The sequence below is a fragment of the Haliaeetus leucocephalus genome, unplaced genomic scaffold (assembly GCF_000737465.1).
Source record: "Haliaeetus leucocephalus isolate CR32 unplaced genomic scaffold, Haliaeetus_leucocephalus-4.0 Scaffold1014, whole genome shotgun sequence".
Classification (NCBI taxonomy): domain Eukaryota; kingdom Metazoa; phylum Chordata; class Aves; order Accipitriformes; family Accipitridae; genus Haliaeetus; species Haliaeetus leucocephalus.
Genome location: NW_010973450.1, coordinates 2,560,776 through 2,579,871, shown reverse-complemented (window position 1 = coordinate 2,579,871; position 19,096 = coordinate 2,560,776). Strand labels below are relative to the sequence as shown.

Here is a 19,096-nt window from a genome sequence, read left to right as displayed (position 1 = left end):
GAGTATTCCTGGGAAGCATCACCTGTTCTTGCCTTGTTCTTATAGTCTTCGCAAAGCAAAGGCACTGTCAAAGGATACCAGGTTAGATAAGCTCTTGGCTTGACCTGATATGGCTGTCTCCATCTTACATTTTCACTCAAAGCACAGCCCATTTCTGTTGAGGTACTTCAGAATTTGTAACAAAGAATTTGTTAACAAGCAAAAAAAAAAAAAAAAAAAAAAGGAACAAAGCAAGCTGCAGAAGGGATGAAACAGAAACAGCACAGGGTTTCTGGGAACAAAAGGAAAAAAGAGTGAAACTACATTTGCATCTGCTACCCAATGTAAAGAAAGAAAACAGCATGCCAGAGAATGTGAAGATACAAACTATTATTTATTGAAAATATCTCAGAAAGCAAAATCATAATCACCAACAAAGTCAGGGCAATTAAATGAGTTGGGTGGCAGAGCAAACAGTGTAATAAAGAATTTTATTATGCCTTTATTGTAATAATTCTTTCCCTCACTTAGGAAAGGCTCAAAAACACTCAATTTCAAGTTCTGTGTAAAAGCATTACAGTAACAAAGGCAACTTGATGCTCCAGGAGAGACAGTTTGAGTCTTTAACCAGAGTTCTGATTTACTACTTTGACAACCCAGCCCAGAAGCATGCCCCAATACACATGCAGAAGCATAAAAATAAATTCCCAGCTGCGCATACTAATACCCATCTGCTCGAATGGTAACAGAGTAGGTCATTAAAAACCCAGCATTTTTAACCCAGGAAGTATTGCAGTCTTTTACGTTATACCACATTCAGTCTCTCCGAAAGAGATGCTTCCAGGAGTAGCAAGGCAGCAAGCCCACTTGTGTCCTAAAAAATCACCTTAAGGGAACCCGTCTGCCGGGCTGCTGTCTCAGTTCATTTTCTTCGCGCTACAAGAGATACGACCATACTGCTTCCAAAAACCACTTCACTTCGTGAGATTTATTCCGGGGAGGAACGCTTCCTTCTGCTTTCTCGTGCACAGTTTTTGGACTATTTCAACTGCGTCCTAGGGAAAGCCTGTCTCTCTCTGAGGGAGTTTGTTTAGTTTTGGGAAGCGCCGCGCTGTCGTAACGCTGAGGAGGCGATAACTGTTTTTTTCCACATAATTACCTCTATTGGGTCCGATAGGCGTTGTTATAACTGCACATCTGTCTCTGAGCGGCAGTCTCTCACCTCACACGGGCTCCTGGGGCTGGGGGTCGTCTGAGGGGAGCCGGGGGGCCTCCTGGCTCCCCTCAGACGACCCCCAGCCCCCCCTCAAGACCCCGGCCGGGCTGAAGCGAGTTTGAGGGGAAGGATGAGGGGAAGGGGAATAACCGAAAAGACAGGAGTTTCCCCCAGCGCTTTCCCGGCACTGACAGCGGGCGGTGGAAGGGCGGGAGGTAGCGGGGCCGGGCCCCCCCCCCCCCCGCTATTAGTACCGTCCCTCAGCGGAGCCCGCCTCAGTGCGGTCCCTCCCCGTCTCTCAGCACCATGCAGGGTCTCAGCTCCGCGCCACCCGCCGCCTTCCTCCTCCTCCTCCTCCGCCTCAGCTCGCTGCTGCTGTTGCCGGTGGCAGCGGTACCGGTGGCGGAGCGGGAGCTGAATCCCAGCAGCCGCCTGGCCGCCGGGGCGGCGCGGGTGGCATTGCATTACCTCAACTTCCAGACGGCGTCCCCCGGAGAGCTGCAGGCGCTGGGGCAGGTCCGCAAAGCCACGGTGAAGGTAGGGGAAAGCCGGCGGGGAGGGCTCCCCCGGGGCGGGCAGGCGCGGGGTTTCAAGCGACGCTGGGGAAAGTACAATTAATACTAATTATTATAATGAAAGAGCGGGGCAGCGGTGAGGAGCTGAGCCGCCCTGAGGGTGGCGCCTTCCCGCCTCCCGCGGCGGGAGCTGCTGTCCTTCCCTCAGGGGGCTCGGGGTCTCCTCAGCGGGGATCCACCTCGAAAGGTCGTTAATTGAGTCATGATTTAAATTACCCCCCCCCCAAATCCAAGCCCAGCCAGTCGGTTGAGGTTGTCTCAGAGTGCCCTGTCCTGGAATCAAAAGCAGGGTAGCGCAGATGAGGGGAAAAGAGGGAACCGAGGCACGCTGCGGGCACATACTGGGAAGAAAACAGTTTGATGAGGAAACATTTTCGGCAGAATTGCTTCTGGAGCGACCATCTACTTTGTGTGAGTAGGGACGGAGAGGACTTTGCTTTCTAGCTCTGGAGACCGAGAGCTTCAACTAAAGGCGATGCAGCTCCCGTCGGAAAACATGCTTTTATCTTCCAAAAACCACGTCAAACCGAGGTGACAGAAAGGGGTGGGAGTCCTAGATAGGAGCAGCTACAGGGGCAGAGCTTTCACGTCACCCAGAGCTTGTCAGGGATGCTCGAGGCGGTGCCCGGGGCATGCCCGGTGTACCCGTGCCCCGCACACTGAAATGCAGGGCCGCTGCCTGCAAGCACTGTGCCACGCAGCCTTTCTCTTCCTCCAGCCACCAGTCTGGGTTTTTTTTACAGCTTACTCAGTTTCTGAAAGTTAGAGAACAGGCAAAAACTGTTGGGGAACATTTGTCCAAGGCTGTAGATCCTGGAAGGAAAGCACTGCCTTCCTGGAGAGCTGAGGAAGGTCTCAGCTATCGCAGTGGATGGGATTTAAAACCAGCCCTCTCATCTCGTCTTCCCCTCCAGGCTACGGCTGGGCAGTTCCCTAAAGCAAGGGCCGGTCGTTTTGGATTCCCAGTCTGAGGTGCCAAATGCAGCACTGGATTCCACTGGATCCTTTTCATGGCTCTGGCATCTGAAAAGGAGATCTTACAATATTTGTCCTTCAGCATCTGCATGGCTTGTTCAATTCAGGCCCTCACTCTGAAAATTGAGAATAAGATGGTGTAGTGTAAAATCTTCCCTTTCAAGAAAGAAGTTCCAAGCCAGCCTAAAACATTTGGGATGTACTATTGCAGTCCTTACAACATTGAACGTGAGCCTCAATCTTTCATATATATCCCAGTTGACTCTAGTTCCAAAACAATTTGAAGCTGGTTTGAGTTGCACACAATATTTAACAGACCAGGACAATTTCCAGTTAAATTTCACAAAACACAGACTACTGCATAACGACTCAGAATTTGTGTATTACTTTGTGTAACGCAAGGCTGAAAGATAGCATTGGTCATGCAACCTGTGTGGGAATGCAAACATGGTGTCCTGCTATAGATTTATCTGAGACCATGCCCTTTAGGTAACACTGGTCTCATCATCACTCCCAAACACATCAGTAAACATACAGTTTAATAGGCGCTGAGGATGGATGTGCTAATGTGACATTTGATTCTTCCTATGAAATTGCTGCAGACACCTATGACAGAAATTTACTATGAAATTTGATACTTTTCTCGAAACATACAAGTGCTCCTTCTGTATCTACTAAGCACTTTAGTGGGTAGTGTGCATATGCACATATTTACATATATAAATGCTTGTGCCTCTTTTAAGAGCAACAATGTGGCCTCTGGCAGCAGGGTGTGCTGCTGGAAGCAATGCACTTGTCTAGTAAAGACACCTATCGGAAGGGGTTGGTGCAGATCCTCTTTCCAACCCCAGTGTAAGTGAATATTTGCAAGGTAATTTTGGTTGCGCGGAGGGAAAGGGATCTTTTCTACCCACTATCAGCCACCTGCCTTTTCATATAGGAAAGAAAAAAATTGGTTCATTATAGAGAAGTGAAATGCCTCATTATTTCCTCACAGTACTCAATGCTGTAGGAGCTCGCTGTAACCACTTTCTGCAGTTTATTTCCCCTTTTTCTTTGCACACTCTGTGAAAACAAGAGGAGAAATGTACTAGACATGGTCACTTCCTTCTTTCCTGTCCTCCACTGTAAAAAAATGAAAAGAATTTCCTGGAAGGAGTGTGCTATATTATGTGAATGCAAGAGACAGAAATGTTGGGTTTTGGGGGGCAGGGGGCTATGTGTTTCTTTGGTTGGCTTTTGTTCTTTTAGTTTTTTTTTTTAAGAAGGCTTGTTTCCTATTGTTAGTATATTACTGTATCTATTAAAAATAGGATAATTTTATAATGGAATTTAATCATGAGCACTGTATTTTAAAACTAACATTATTAGCCCACTAGCCAGTGAAACTGTGGTAATTAGAAACAGGACTGGAGACGGTCACCAGTATAGTAACTCCATTAGATGTGAAGGATTTTTCAAGTTCAGGTAAAATAAGACTTCAGTGCTTTTCTCTCCTGGCAATGAAGAGTAGAGATATACCAAACATATAATAATTCCTACCTTGCCATTGGCTGGAGTTTTCTTTTTCTTGTCCCTTCTCATTGATGCAGGTTTTTTTCTTAAGTGAGTATCTTCTAGGAAACAGCAGCGTGCATCTCATGGAATTGTTGACAGCTTGCACTTTAAAATACATTTTTGAGAAGAGAAGCATTAGTGTGTGCCAGCTGAAGATCCTAGAATTCAAGAGAGAAACTTTCAAAACACTGACGTAGCAGTCTCCCATACCAAACTGTCCTGGAAGTCATAACTGAGCAGTAGGTAGGTGAACCAGGAGGTGAGGTATAAAGGTAAAGCTAGGTAATCTCTTAGCTGAACAGCAACATTTACTTAAATTGGACTACAAAATACAATTTTACAGATGGGTATTTCTCTTCACAAGCTCACCTTGACACAAAACAGTGTAATACCAGAACCATGGTCCTAATATTAGAAGTCAGTTAAAAGATTTCTACTTATTTCCAACAGTCAGGACCCCACGTTAGGGTGGGAAAGGTAGAATCAGTGACAGGGTAGGTAAATTGTCTAGGGAAAGACAGATACAGAGAGGTCGAGAAAATAACCATCTCTGCTGGCTTTTCCCTCCTGCCAGGGGTAGCCCAAGAGCTCACCCAGCTACTTGTGGATCGGACATCTCCAGCACCTCTAGAAGCCACAGGCTACCTGAGCTGGCTTGCAGGGACAGTGGCAGGGCTGCAAGGTGGAAATCCCCCTGGGCAAGCCCCCGAAGGACACCTCTCGCTCCACTCTCAGCAGTGCCAGCTTCTCCATGCTTAGTGATCAGGTCTGCCCTCTGATCCAGCGACCAAAAACTGGTCCTGGGGAAGAATTACTGGTGGGGAAATACACAGGAGAAGAGATGGAAACCTGCAGCAAGGGGCGAGAGAGGGATCACTCCTTTCTGTGCCAGTGGGGAGTTGGAGCAGCGTAAACCAATTGTAAAACCACCTCCTTTGAGACCTGGAATGAAACTGGTCTTAAAACTGCTATTCTGGCCTTCACAGTACTAAAAAACTGCCATGAAAGTTGCATTAATTTTGAGCCTGGAAATAAAACAATCCCGTGACCCAGATATTCAGTGGAAAAATGAATTACTCACTTGTTTTCTTCTCTTCTGGACACTTTTTATCTTTGGCCGCTTTCAGCCAGCCATCATTGTGTGATGTCCAATATTCCTCAGCTCTGATTTAACTCACGCTACATGATGGTTTACAGTGATGCATTTTGGGCTGATAGTGGAAAATAATAGTGGAAAGAACAGTGATGTTTTTCTTCAAAACTAGAAATACTTTTATAAAAGTTAAAATTATTTCATGCCAGATGTACCTTCTCCCTCTCCCTGGTAAGATCAAAGAAGCCCTCTGGCATGCATACCCACATTGACTATGTATTTTAGCTGTGTAGCACCATTTGAAAGCTTTCCAGGCAAGTAGTACTGCTGTGGTGGAGTTGTTGCAAATGAAGAGAGAATACCTACTTCAAAAACTGCATAAGTGCAGAATTATGTGTTCTTTTTAAAGAGAGTATTTACTCAGTCATTAGTCATGAAGCTTTTCTAAAGCCTTCTACTGAGAAGAATCAGAGGCTGAATAATGAAAATAATGAAGTCCCAATTGATTTTGTTTTCTTCATTAGTGCTCGATATCAAGCAAATGCAATGAAACTGCTCAGATATTTTGTCAGAATCTGATTACTATTCTCAAAGTTATCACAGCTGTAAAAATGATTTTTTTCTTTAGCAGAGAGAACAGGTGACACCTATGGAAGAACAAATAACATTGGAAGAATAGTCAAACATACTTTAAGGGACTGAATATGCTGGACAGAAAAGATCCAGCCTAACTATAAAAGAGCTTCCATTACAGACTTTAAGACCCTGATGTCGTAACTGGGAGCGTGCAGTCAGGCTGCTGTACTGTGCCCCTTGAGGAAAAGGTTCAGCAGGAAACCCTCTCCACTATCATCAGTTAAATCAGAGCTAAGTTTCTTCTGCTTCAGAAGTGTTGTAGTCCAACTGACTCTATTTCAGGTTCTCTCATCTGCGCTACTGATGACAAGAAAAGGAATAAGCCTAGGTCACTGTGCTTAAAAAATATCCATACTTGGATCAAATGAAGAATGTTAGAAGCAATAGCAGTAACAGCTTTTGGGTAGCTTTACCGTAACTAGAAACTTAGACTTAGCTGCAGTGATTATCATGAGAGATTAGACCCTTCTTTCAGCACCACAAATTACTGATTCTTTTGTAAACCTGCATTTCAGAAAGCTAGTTTTTACAATTTTGCTATGCTAAGAGCATCTTGGCATGTCACATTCTCTTTCATTTTGAGGACAATGTTTTACCCAATACACAAAACAGGGGCAGGAGAAGGGGAGAACAAGGATATAAAAGTCTGAACTCATCCTCTCTCTGTTTCCTCCATTCCCTTCATGGTGTGACCTGGGTCCAGCTCCACACTTGCCTCATCGTAAAGCTTCAAGAGGGGATTTTATAACAACAGAGCAAGTAACTAAACCAATCTGTCCTCTTATCTGCAGTGTATAACTCCATGTATGTACTAAAGGCAGGTGGCTGGCCTGACGGCCTTGCCCTGGGAATGAAACTTTGCTAACATTAAGTGGAATCTCGGATAGTTAATCGGGCAACTTAATGACTGGTATTTTCAGGGCAAAACAGAGCAGACAGATCAGAATCCTGCTCTGACGTGCTGTGTAAAATTAGTCTCTTTCCAGTCACAGCAGAAAAAATTAGAAAGGTTAGCATCCCTAAGATTAAATTAGCCTTTGTCATTGCTGTTCAGCTGTGAATCAGTCCACAAGATTTGATTCATTTATATATTCAAGGGCACTCTGATAGCCTGTGCAAAAAATTACCTCCTCGGAAGCTGAACAATGATTCATAATTTTATTATTTTTAAAGTTACTCGGTATAAATCTGTCCTGTGAAGGACTTTGAGCTGCATTTTTCTTCTTGCATATTTCTGTGAGGGAAAGGCTTTAAAACATCCCTTAATATAAGGGTTATTTATTGTTGTTGTTAAGACCCTTCGTGTTTGCTGCTAGGATCATCTCAGCGCATCTCATCTGACCAACTCCCTGATGCTACAAGGCCGTGAGGCAGCCACGGCACCCTCATTTTCCCTCCTCTCCGCTCATGCCAGCACCTCAGCAAGTTGCAGTACGTAAGGCTATAGTTACACTGATGGCTGAATCCTTCTCTCTTCCAGAGCATCCCAGACTCTGGTCACAAGTATTACGTGCAGTTCACTACTGAAGACTACAGGAGCGGGGTGAGTTTATGGTCCTCTGCATCTCTTCTGACACTGTGCGTTAAATGAACTTCAACATCTCCAAAACAGGGTACATTTAACTGCTGTCGTAAACGGATCTTTCACAATGGAAAGATTTACCTTTATGTTTCTACCTGCCTGTCCAGCATGGGGCACGGTTTGCTCTTAGGATCACCCGAGCATCAAATCCAATCAGTCCTCTGCTTCTGCCGGGGTCCAAGTGGTGAGAGCACCGTAGCTACCTGCTTCACTCAGTGCCTGAAGCGATTGTCTTGTTTTGAGTCACATCAGGCAACCCAGCGCCCGAGTGAAACTTTGCAATGGTCCAAACTCAGTGTCGCAGTATGGTCCTCATTATCCAGTTGTAGCTCCTGCTGTGTCCACACACCAAAATGAGAATAAAGAGTTGACAGTTGTGTGTTCTTTTTAATTATAGCCCCCCCCATTCATTCTGTCAGACAGTTGTCATCAGCAATTTTACTGTAAGCATCTGCTTTTCCATTACACACACATTTTATGAAATTCAAATTATTTTCAGAATTTAATATGAAGCCTTAGATTATTTTTGTTTCAAGGCTGAAGTATCATACAATGAAAGTCCCTGTTAGCAATTAAAGTTATTTCTTAAGAACTCTCAAACATATTTCCAAGATGACTGAGTGCATTTCTGCTACACTTTAATTAAAAACTTCTGTTAAATAACTTTAGCCTTATGGTTTTAACCTATTTACTTTTTTGGAAAAAAAATTACATTCTTCTAAAGACTTTCTTGACCCCTGTACAGCTTCATACAAAGAGTCTCACAAAGACATATACGTACTCCATATGTATACCTCACTTGTTAATACCAAGAGCTTTTTAAATAGTGTGTTGCTGGTAAATAAGGTCTTGATTAAAGATAACAGTTTTAAATTCTACCTTTACAGGAAAATGCCGGGAGCTGCCTTGCTACAGTGCTGTATCGGAAGACAAAGTCTCCGCCTCTTGTCAATATCAAGTGCATGCCTACCAAAGACCAGAAGCAAATCCAAGAAGAGGACAACAGACTTTACCAAAAAATTAGGCACCAAACCAAACCAATAATTGGAAACAATATTCCAGGTATATTCCTCTAAATAATCAACCGTATTTAATTTTATCTTAAAGAGCCTGGGCACTTGTAAGAACACAAGCAAACGCACACACATTTTAAAAAGGAGACACATATATTTACAGTAACACCCTAAAACCATAGAGCTAACCATCAACAATTCCACCTTGCCAGCAAGTCTTGGGGAGAAAAAAAAACCTCCTGTGTTTCGCAACAATGGTAGTCAGCACAACATTGTGAAGGTGTTTTGGATTTAAAAGCAAGCTTACGCAATTTTATATTCAAGTAAATGCAAACTGTCCTCAAGTAGTAACAACTGCCTTAACCCACACACCTTCCCCGGCTGCGGGTGGAAATTCACAAGGGATGACTAACAGAATTTTTCCATCCTGGAAGCAGAGCACCCCAGTCCCTGTTTTCCTCCCAGCTAGGTAAGGACCTCCATTATCCTGGATGTTGGGTTTCTCACCTCCAGAGTGGGGACCCTGTGAATACCATCTCTTGGCAATTTCAGTTCTGTCATGCTTTCATACTTTTACTAGGACTGCAGGTTTCGCTTCCTCCTCCTCCCTGTTCAAGATTGTAACACATAGGAGGGAAGAGTCGCTTCCCAGGAATAGTGCTACATCAGACAAAAGTGCTCTGTGGTTTATCATTTTGCTGCTGAACAGCCAGAATTAATCATTTTTATATTGCTCTTTCTCCCTTGCAGACAGCTATGGCAATATTGAACCTGCCCTGGAGCCAGTGTGGGCTTTGGCTGTTGCTGGCAGCAGTTACATAATGTGGGAAAAGTCAACAGAGAACTTGGGTTACTTCATGGCACAAGTCAAGTCTGTGAAGCAGTGGGTAAGCGAAGTGGAAATGACACGCCTGTGCTGCAGAAGCTAACAGAGCCTACCAAGCAGCAGAGAATAAAATGGCCATCAACAGCTCATACTCATACATGCGATGGGCACAATTCTCCCAAAATCCCAGGGGCTTCTACCATACAAGTATCTCCACCTCTGGACAAGTATTTTGTCCAGGCTTCGGTGGAAAAATTCTACTCATTTGGACAAAATTTGATTTTCCTTCTTTGCGTGAGTGGATCTGTTGGCTTCTGCAGGTTTAATGAGGAAATTTGAACATAGGGTCCTGCAGTTCATCAGCCCCACACTAAGTCGCTCCTCATACTCTTTGCCCTCCTAGCCAAGCTCAAAGGTAGCGCCAGTCTAGTACCTGGCATACGTTCTCTGGGGAACATATCTTACACCTGTAGCGTATCGGAGTTCCCAGAGCTTTGTCTCCCTCAGTCATCTGTGATCGACAGACAGTGTTCGGATTTTACTCTCTAGTTATTTAGAATGAGATTTCTCTGAAGGAGAGATTAATAGTCAGGTAAGATTCTCAAATCTATTTGAGGGTTAATCTCAATTAATTAGCATCTGAGTCAGCCTAGTTTCATGTCAGAGAGCAGTCAGACTGCAGAGCCATGCTGCAGTTAATGCCTTCAAAGCTTTTACGCAGGAAGCGCTCCTAATTCCGTCTGTCCACATACAAAACCTGTCTCACTCCAGCCAATGACCACAGCCATCTCGAGCCCTATTCATCTCGCTCCCTAAGCGAGCTAAAAGCAGTCAAGTCAATCAGAGTAGACTCTAAACTTCAGCAATGTAACTTGTGTTGATCTTTTTTTTTCTCTTTGATACATGCCCAGATAAGGAAAGATGATTTTATTGAATTTGACTACACTGTTCTACTCCATGAAATTCCAACACAGGTAAGAAAGCCTATGTGTAGAACGCCTCCTTTCATCAACAGAGGAACAGTATAAAGATCATAAAAGATGTGTATTTTAAAATCTGTTCTCCAGGAAATTATTTCGTGTCACATGCGCCTCACTTGGCTTCCTGGTCACCCCCTGAAAGTGAAATACTTCTGTGCTTCAGAGAATCAGGGGCTCGAAGATGGATCTGGAATGGAATCTGGATCAGCTGCTGGGATTTTGCATGAAAGGGGAGCAAATTTTTAAGAGATTGTCAGTTTTATGTATATGTGTTAAATGAGAAAATCCTTGTGTTAATAGACCTGGAGTTGTGATAATTTTTCTATACCAGTCCTACAACAGTGAATTTGAATGCTTTCACTAGTCTGTTTTATTCCAAAATTAATTCCTGTAATTTCTTAAACTGCGAGACTCATGTTCTAGAGTTCTACCTAAAAACTTTGCTACTATATTATATATACACAGATAAACATACACAAGTTGATTTTATGTCACTAACTTACTGTTACTTAGAGCAACACAGTTTGTAAACAAAGTTAATATATTTGGATAAAAATCTTGAGAAAAGTATTAATCTGTCACTAAGAAATATTTGTCTACTCTTTTTTTTTTTTCATTTTTTGGGTTAGATTTGTGCTGATTTGTAACTTGCATCTCCAATAAAACAAATACCATTACGCAGGGTCGAGGTTGGGTTTTCTTTCACGATGCTGCTGTTTGACCCCAACTTTCCATCTTCTCCTGGTGTCTGGCCTTTAAAAGGATGTGGACGAGCGTAGACAGCGGAACGTCTCCCTGCAAGGCCCTACAGAAGCCGGTGACCAGCACCTGCGTGGCCCTAGTCCCGCTGACACACCGCTGTTCCCTGCAGCGTGAGCTGACATAAAAAGAAAGTTTCTTATATTTGTGAAGGCAACTCAGAAAATATTGATAGAAGGAAAAGATGGTTTGTTGTCTCCCCACACCTGTCACCAGTCCAGAACACTGCACAGCAGCGTTTCTCAGATGGAAACTGAGGACATTTTCTTTGTCTATTTGCAGTTCTTGCTATTACTTTGAATGAAAACAGAACTGCAAAGACAGGAGGGCTCTGAACAGATGAATTTCCCCATTTGGGTTTGTTTGCTGGGGGAACAGCCCGCTGCTAGAATACCCCGTCAAACAGCTCTTACATTAATGACTGCCATGTCACGTCCCCATCCTAAATACAACAAAGCCCTATCGCAAGAACACATTCCTGTCCTTTCACACCAAATTCTCCATTTGGGTTTACAGCAGACCCGCTGTCCTGCCTTTGTTCGCCGAGACTGTGCCAAACCATCTCGAGTTCGCCGGTTTTTAACCCAATTAGCAAGATTTCTGCCAGGTTAAATTAACTCCGTATCACTAAGTACACCTGCTTTAGGAAAACAGGCGATGGTCTCTGCCTTCTGGGATGGTTATGTTCTTTATAGCTCATGGTATATTGTGCTATCGTTGATCTGTAATTGATAACGATGATTAAGGTTTTTAACGTGAAAGCTTTAACTGGGGGGTATTTAGGCTGGATGATCTGTTAACACCCCAAATTCAGGCATTTTACACAAATGTATTAGAGTCTGATATACTTTGACTGACTGAAGCTTTTAATATCAGCACATAACGGGCATTACAATAAATTCAGGGAAGCAGCATTTCACATACTCTTGGTTTTCTTTTGTGCTGGTAAAACATTTCCCATCATCAAAACCATGAGATCAGAGCTTATAATGGCAACATTTCTTAAAGAAATTGGTGATGAAAATATGTTTTAGAATTAAAACAAGAAAGTAGTATGGATTTTGCACTTTGGGGCTCTACTTTAGCAATGCTCTTAACCACGAGTTTAGTTTCCTTACCTTCTTTTTACCACTGCTCTCCAGACCTGGAACAGAGGACCAGGCACTTCCAACTTGCCAGATGGGTGTAACTTGAATACTAATCAGCAACACAAACTTAATGTCAGTTAAGAAACCGCACAGTAACTTCTGGACAAGTAGCAAACCTGTTGGAATTCAAAGGCAAAATTTCCACCAGCTTCTTTAGGGCCAAGATTTCAGTCAGTGATCAGAACCGAAAATCATAGTTTTTACTCAAGCAAAATTATTGGTTACATCAATGTAAACATTATCTGAGTTGAGGCTCTTGATGGGTTCACAGTGAATTCTTCATGCTAAAAGAACCCATGCAGAGCCCATCTGTAAGAGGTATAGACAAGAGAAGAGGAATAGCTCTCTTCCACCTTTGCTGTTAGGAAGAGTTCAACTACATCAGATATACTACGAGTGCTATGTAAATTTGATTAAAGAAAAAAAAAAAACCATCACGCACAAAGAAACAAAATCCAGGGTGCCCCAAAATTAGGCTCTTGCTAGTGCTTCTGTCCTTCTTCCACTGGATAGTGGAGGGCAATTAGCCTTCCCCCTACCTGCAGACTTTCCCCTTCGCGTGGAAGTTCAGCCATCCTGGAGCTGCGCCTCAGCCGTCCCTACGCTGTGCTACCCGAGGCCGTGCTCCGTTTGTGGAGAACCAGCACACATCTGGCAGAATCTGTTAGCCAGAAATTCACATCACGACTGGCCTCTACTAAGCATAATATAAAAGCCAAAAATATAAATAAAATAATAACCACCCCATTTCTTTCTTGCATTCATACTGCTTTTATAAGACATCTTTGAATCTTATGTGCTGTATTTGCTTAAGAAAATCTCCAAGCGTCAGAGAACCTGCAGGGCTTTTCTTGAAACGAGTTCCAGCTGAGTATTTTCACAAAAACAAAGCTGCGAATGTAACGGAATCAAGAAGGATTTGGCCCAAAGCAATGCCATACTCGCACACAACATCATGCCTGTGTTCAGTTAGCATTTACACGCCCCCAACACTGTACTTTTTTCAAGGTTAACATAAATAATTTTCACTGTCTTTCTGTGAAGGCTGAGGAAAAGCAGCCCGGACATTACAGTTCTGTCTCCGTCTGGTAGACATCAACCACAATCCTGTGCCAGGAATGTAGCTGGTTTTGAACTGGAATTGCATTCTCTGTTTACTGGAAGTCTGCAAAAATGCTGTTAAGCTGAGTAGGTCGGTAAGAGAGAGCACACAAAGAAAATTCAGCATGGATCTTCTGGTAGTAATTAAAAAAAAAAAAACACCAAACAAAAAAGATGATAATATCTTCTCTTTCTCACCTAACACCAACACCCTTGTTTGATCTCTCTTCTATGAGCAAGCAAGCTCTATTCAACCAACTCTCAAGCCAAACATCATCAGCAACATGCTCTCTTGATTGTGACATTCTGGGAAAAGGCATCTTTTGTTTGGTTTTCTAACAAAGAGCCCAGAAAGCAAGCCCGTAAAATAAATCCATGTTGTTCATAGTTTTGGAAAGAGTTGACTTCTGCGTATATTATTACCAACTCTTTTCAAATGCCTGGTACCATCAGCGATAAGCGGATCTGGTGACGAGCGAGCTGCACTGAACAGCGACTCAGTTCGTTAGGACTTTGGAGGCTCCTTGTGTTCTTTCTGAAGGATGCGGAGGGAAAACAGATATTGGTTCTCTGGGCTGGATGCTGTAAGTGCAAGAGGTAACGGATCTGTGCCTGGAGCACCTATGTGAAAACTGCTCAGTATTGGATGCCAACTCCTCCCCCGTGCCGGTCCAGCAGCTAACAGTTAGTTGAGACTCCGAAATTAAAATTTTTAAACTTTCAAAAACAGGGAAACATTAACAAGCCTAATTACAAAAGAATGATGTAGCAAGTAAAAAAATAAAATTATTTTAATACAAATGGGATTACGACAAATTTCGAGACAAGTTATCATCAGTGGTTTAACATTTATGTATTTTGTTAATGAGTAGCATTTACATGTGAACAATTCCATTGTAATTTCCTGGTGGTTCCTGAGAATACCACAAAGGAAGGATATTATGCTGAAATTACAAGTCCAAGTCCCGCTGCAGCCTGTGCTTGTCCAGCCAGCCTTGATTGCTTCTATGGCTTGGGCAAGTGAGCTTTTAGAGAAGGTTGTGAAAAACTGTTCCATGTACTCAAGAGGAAAAGAGTCAGCTCTTGGCTTTGCCCTTTTTTGCAGGAAGTCGCCCTGTTGCTTCAAGGTATTTGTTAATTATTTCTTCCTGACTGCTGGGCAAACATGGTTGATATTTACAGTATTCCATTGTATATTCACCCTTTCCCTGCAGAGTTGGAAAAAGGTCAAAGTGAGGATGCTAAATGGGTAATCCTATTTAGCAGCAGGCCACACCCTAATCTGTGCAGTAACATGCAACGACCATTTACAACGAAGTATACGAACACGGTGTACTGTACGTGTGAGATACAAAACCATACAAACAGTATCTGAACATTGTCTCTTTGACACAAGACTGTAAGATTGCCTGTGGTACCCATCTCAGCAGTGTGACAATTCTGCTTAAAAACTGAAAATGATGACGCTATTAATAACAACCCATTCAAGCGCTCAGAGAACACCGGCACTTGTGTGTCAGGAGATGTGGAAGAGCAAATTTTACATAACACACAAACTTACCCAATTCAAATGCATTCAATGATCGTGTAACTACAGGCGTATATATATATATATATATATAATTAAAAAAGGACATCTTAATAACATGAGCACTGCTGTCAAAAACCTCTTCTACTTGCAGGCATCAGTAACTTAAGGAGTATGCCTAAAGTTTTCCAGCCTGTGAATTTAATACCTTTACTGATATCTCTCTCTTTGTATCACTCATGACTTTGAATCAATTCCCTCTTCAAAGTATGAAAGAAATTTTTGGCCAGAAATGACACAGCTAATGATAGTGATGTTAATTAAAAAGCAGTTAAAGTAACAGTAAAAACTGTAAGGTTATTTTCTTACTCTGCATTTGTTTAGATTTTTATTGCTTTTACTGCTGCATATGCTATGTATATGATGATGCAAATTAGCACACTTGGTTTACAGAAATAAATACGTTCTAGCAAAAAGTACCGAGAGTACTTACCTCTGTGGCAGACCTCAGTTCAGTAGCATATCCAAACATATCATTCAGTGGCACCTAAAATGCAAGCATACTATTCTTGTAAAAGCAAGATTTTTTCCATCAACTGTGGATTATCATCCAGTTAATCTCAATTACGATATAAAGAGTCAGTAAAGTCTGGTGCTCTTTGTAAACAGTACTGATCTAATTACCCGTTTTTGTAAAGTGCCTTACTTCAACCAATTTATATTCACAATGTTTTCAGCAGGAAACCCCAAAAATCTCAGAGGTTGAATGTACCAGGTACTGGAATATCCCGAATTCAGTAATCTGTGTCACCTAGCAAGAGATCATAATGTTTGAAATATCTCAAGACTGCAGCTCCAAACACAATTTACGACGCAGGAGTGACGCAGCGTGTGGTTTGTCAGTAGCCAAGGCTTTGCTGAGATGATTTACCCTACCACCACCGTTAGATGTACGCTTCTATATGACCTAACGTGAGAACATCTATGTTTTTAGAAGGGACCTAAAAGAAGGAACACTGAAGGCAAGTCATTTGCATTTATCTGCAATTATTACAGTTAATGCAGGTAACAGCTGAAGGAAGACAGCTGACAATAAGATCTTCCCTCTGAACTCTGTGCACCTGTATTGCTGCACAGGTTCCCTTCACTCTGAGGTAGCACAGTCTGCCCATCTCAAGAAACCCAGGTTCTGTTCCTTTCTCTGCCACCGTATGATTTTAGGTTAGTCGGTTGGCTTCTCCGGAGCAAGATAGATTTATGATAGGTTCACTAATACTGCACAATACACTGCCACGAGTTGAAAACTAACGCTTAGCTACTGAAAAACTAACATTATGTTTATCCACTGAAAAACCCACCTACAAGTTTACACGTACTAGCCAATAAGTAAAACAGTAATGGAGTCAAAAGGCAAGGCAGGAAAAGGTCAGGAACCAGCGAACAACACAAACCTCAGCATATAGGGTAAAGTAACCCTCTGTGCCGTCTTGTCCTGTGATCACTCCATGACGGCGATTAATTCCAGCTATCACTGCTCCTTGGAATTCGGTGGGTGCCATCACCTCCACTGCCATAATGGGTTCGAGTATACGCACAGTGGCGTTTTCCATAGCTGGAGAAAAAAAACTTAACTAAATAATCAAACATCAAAGAGCAAGCCTGGCATAATTCAAGATACCGCTATGTGTAGCAAGGAAGTGTTTTATGGTTGATGCTAAGCGTTTCTTACATCAGTGGGGGAAAAACAATAACCAACAATGTGAAATTCCAGCTCCCCCGCCTTTTATTACTGAGACCGTAATACTAGGAGGCACACAGTTTGATAAAAAGTTCTCTTCATACCTGTGTAAGGATGAAGCTGTTGGTGTTTCTTTACTTTTCATAAAACTAAAGGAATTATTGGGCCCCCCTCAAAATTTCTATAAACTCTCGCATATATTCGGCTCTACACAACCGGCCAAACTTTAAATGTGTGTATGGATACACCAGGCAACAAACAAACCTATAGAAAGGAGGTTGTTAAATTTAGCTCCTACAATAAAGAAAGCCAGCAGGACTACACATTCAAATGACTGGCTTCATACCTTGCTTTAGGGCTCCTTCTCCTGCTCTGATGAAAGAGATTTCATTGGAGTCCACCATGTGATGTGCACCATCCTCTAGGATGAACCGGACTCCAGATATCCTGTGCCCTGACGCCAGACCTTTTTCACATGCTTCTCGGAATCCCTGTCAAATAACATCTCAAAATTAGCAGTCTGTAGACCAAAATGAAGCTTAAAAAAGAGTTGCGTTAACAGCAGCCTATAAAAGACATTAAGCTTAAAAACCAAAACAACAGTAAGAAAAAAACCCCACCTTTCACAATTTTTAACAGTAATCCTGTATCTACCCAATGGACCCTCTTGCTTGATAAGATAATGGAAGAACATAACAGAGGGGAAAACTTTTCATTCCCAAGTGCCTGAAAACTTTGTAGTAGCATTCTTCAGCACCTCAGTTTGATACTGATATTTTTTAAAAATAGAAATCATGTAACAAGCTAAGGACAAGAAGAAGAAACGTACTCAGGATTTTGCTTTGTTAAGGGACTGTATGATCAAAGGCCAAAAGAATGCTCTATGTGGAAAGAGCTACTCTAACCACTTGACTGAAGAACAAGATTCTTTTAAGACTGCATGCTTTTTCCAGGATTTGGCAAAAACCTTTAAATGCTGCATCATGGAATAATGAAGGAATTATCTTATGTTGATCCGTTGTTGTAGGAATTCAAAGATCATGGTAGGTACTACTTAAAAGTAGTACATGATAAATTGTACAGTTAGAGAGAGACACACACACAGGAAGTCCGCAGAAGAGATGAAAAAGAAGGAATATTTGGTAATTCATGCAGGAAATCCAGCTTAATTACAGTTTCCTACATAACCAGTCTCAGAGAAGTCACAAAAGTTACATATTTCAGGGCTAGAGATGAGAATCGCAAGGCCACAATCAAAAGCAGAAGAGGGCCAATAAAAAGCAGATTCAACAGAAAGAGGCTTGTTTGACTGCAAGAAAGGACAGCCTACCTTCTGCTCTGCAGCACTGCTATGGAAATAGAGCAAGCGCACACCACCAAAGAAAACAAACAGCAGCTTCTAAATTAAGTGGAAAACCTAGGAATGTAAGATATTAAGGAAAGCCACACAAATTTGATTCTGCTCCCACTGAAGTAATGAGAAAAGCCTCCTTGCCTGGGGCAAGACAGTCACAGTAAATGTGCATGGTATAGCAGGAAAACAACAGGAGTCAGTATTTTTTATATTATATACACACACAAAACGCTTGGTACCTTTTCAACAGCGGGCACGAATTGTTTTGGAATATTTGTGCCAACAGTTCTGTCTTCAAACTCTAATTTTGTGTAGTCCTCTGGATCCAGGGGCTCCAGAACGCCTATAACTTTGCCATACTGGCCGGCTCCACCCGTCTGTTTCTTGTGTGTATACTCAAACCTAAGAACAAACACATCCCCGCAGAACACCACATTACTCATTACGCAAACCATGCTCGAACCAGGGTTTTCTAAGGAGAAAGTTCCCAGTCTGTGTTTTACTTTATTCCATTTGGTTACGTTTAACCGAAACGGCTAAATGCCACGACAGCGGCTGAAACAACAGCTGAGGATATTTAATGCCCGAAGAGGGAGCACCACAGTGGTTCGTCTGGCCAGCGGGAAGCTGCAAAATCGTGACGAGTCATCTCTCTCAAAAAAACCACGGGGAAAAACAAGCTGCTTCTGTGTGGCAAGCAACGCTAATAAAACCTGCTTACCTTTAGGCTCCCGCTTTTTGTTGAGCTGAGTAAACAAGGTTTTGTTCTTCCTGCACGCACCTGCGGTTCCCACCCACAAAGCACTTGGACCTGAACCGCGGACACCCAACGAGGGCTTAACCGGGAAGAAAACGCGCGAACGCCAACAGCTGAAATATTTTTGAAGCGAAAACGGGAGGGATTGGAGGTGTCTCTCGAACACCAGCCCCCCCATTCCCCGTCCCACCCGGCTGGGGCGGAGGACGGGCCCCGTCCCGGCTGCTCGCCGCGGGCCGGGGCGGCAGAGGGGCGGCCCCGGTGCCGGCCCCGGCCCCG

General features: G+C 42.9%; 2 protein-coding genes across 9 annotated transcripts in view; one reads left to right on the top strand and one right to left on the bottom strand.

The window, feature by feature from the left end:
* Positions 1-1,437: 1,437 nt before the first annotated feature.
* On the top strand, positions 1,438-10,678 carry RARRES1 (retinoic acid receptor responder (tazarotene induced) 1). The gene is made up of 6 exons (XM_010585000.1): positions 1,438-1,732; positions 7,512-7,613; positions 8,498-8,675; positions 9,377-9,513; positions 10,364-10,426; positions 10,520-10,678. Exons 1-6 carry the CDS (start codon positions 1,502-1,504, stop codon positions 10,676-10,678), a joined length of 870 nt encoding a protein of 289 aa, XP_010583302.1. The 5' UTR covers positions 1,438-1,501.
* The window catches only part of GFM1 (G elongation factor, mitochondrial 1), a 33,831-nt gene continuing 19,041 nt past the window's right edge, over positions 4,307-19,096 (bottom strand). Inside the window, exons 14-23 of one of the 8 annotated variants that reach the window (XR_775476.1) lie at positions 18,300-18,462; positions 17,053-17,197; positions 16,420-16,580; positions 15,462-15,515; positions 12,879-13,000; positions 12,310-12,455; positions 11,105-11,309; positions 8,493-8,579; positions 7,695-7,948; positions 4,307-4,407 (exon numbers count right to left, since the gene is read on the bottom strand). Coding sequence is in view for 3 of the 8 variants with exons in the window: in XM_010584958.1 (XP_010583260.1) it covers positions 14,517-14,648; positions 15,462-15,515; positions 16,420-16,580; positions 17,053-17,197; positions 18,300-18,462 (655 nt within the window). In the remaining 5 variants the exon portion in view is untranslated. Of the gene's footprint in view, positions 4,408-7,612; positions 7,949-8,492; positions 8,580-11,104; positions 11,310-12,309; positions 12,456-12,878; positions 13,037-14,248; positions 14,649-15,461; positions 15,516-16,419; positions 16,581-17,052; positions 17,198-18,299; positions 18,463-19,096 lie in introns of those variants that run through there. The other 7 variants (XR_775474.1, XR_775475.1, XR_775477.1 and 4 more) reach the window with 7 other exon arrangements.

Bases quoted from the DNA above. Each gene is read 5' to 3' on its own strand.
- RARRES1 (XM_010585000.1), top strand. From the start codon at position 1,502: ATGCAGGGTCTCAGCTCCGCGCCACCCGCCGCCTTCCTCCTCCTCCTC. The intron at 7,614-8,497 runs GTTAAATGAACT...ATTCTACCTTTA, and splicing joins CATCTCTTCTGACACTGTGC to CAGGAAAATGCCGGGAGCTG. The intron at 10,427-10,519 runs GTAAGAAAGCCT...TCTGTTCTCCAG, and splicing joins TCCATGAAATTCCAACACAG to GAAATTATTTCGTGTCACAT.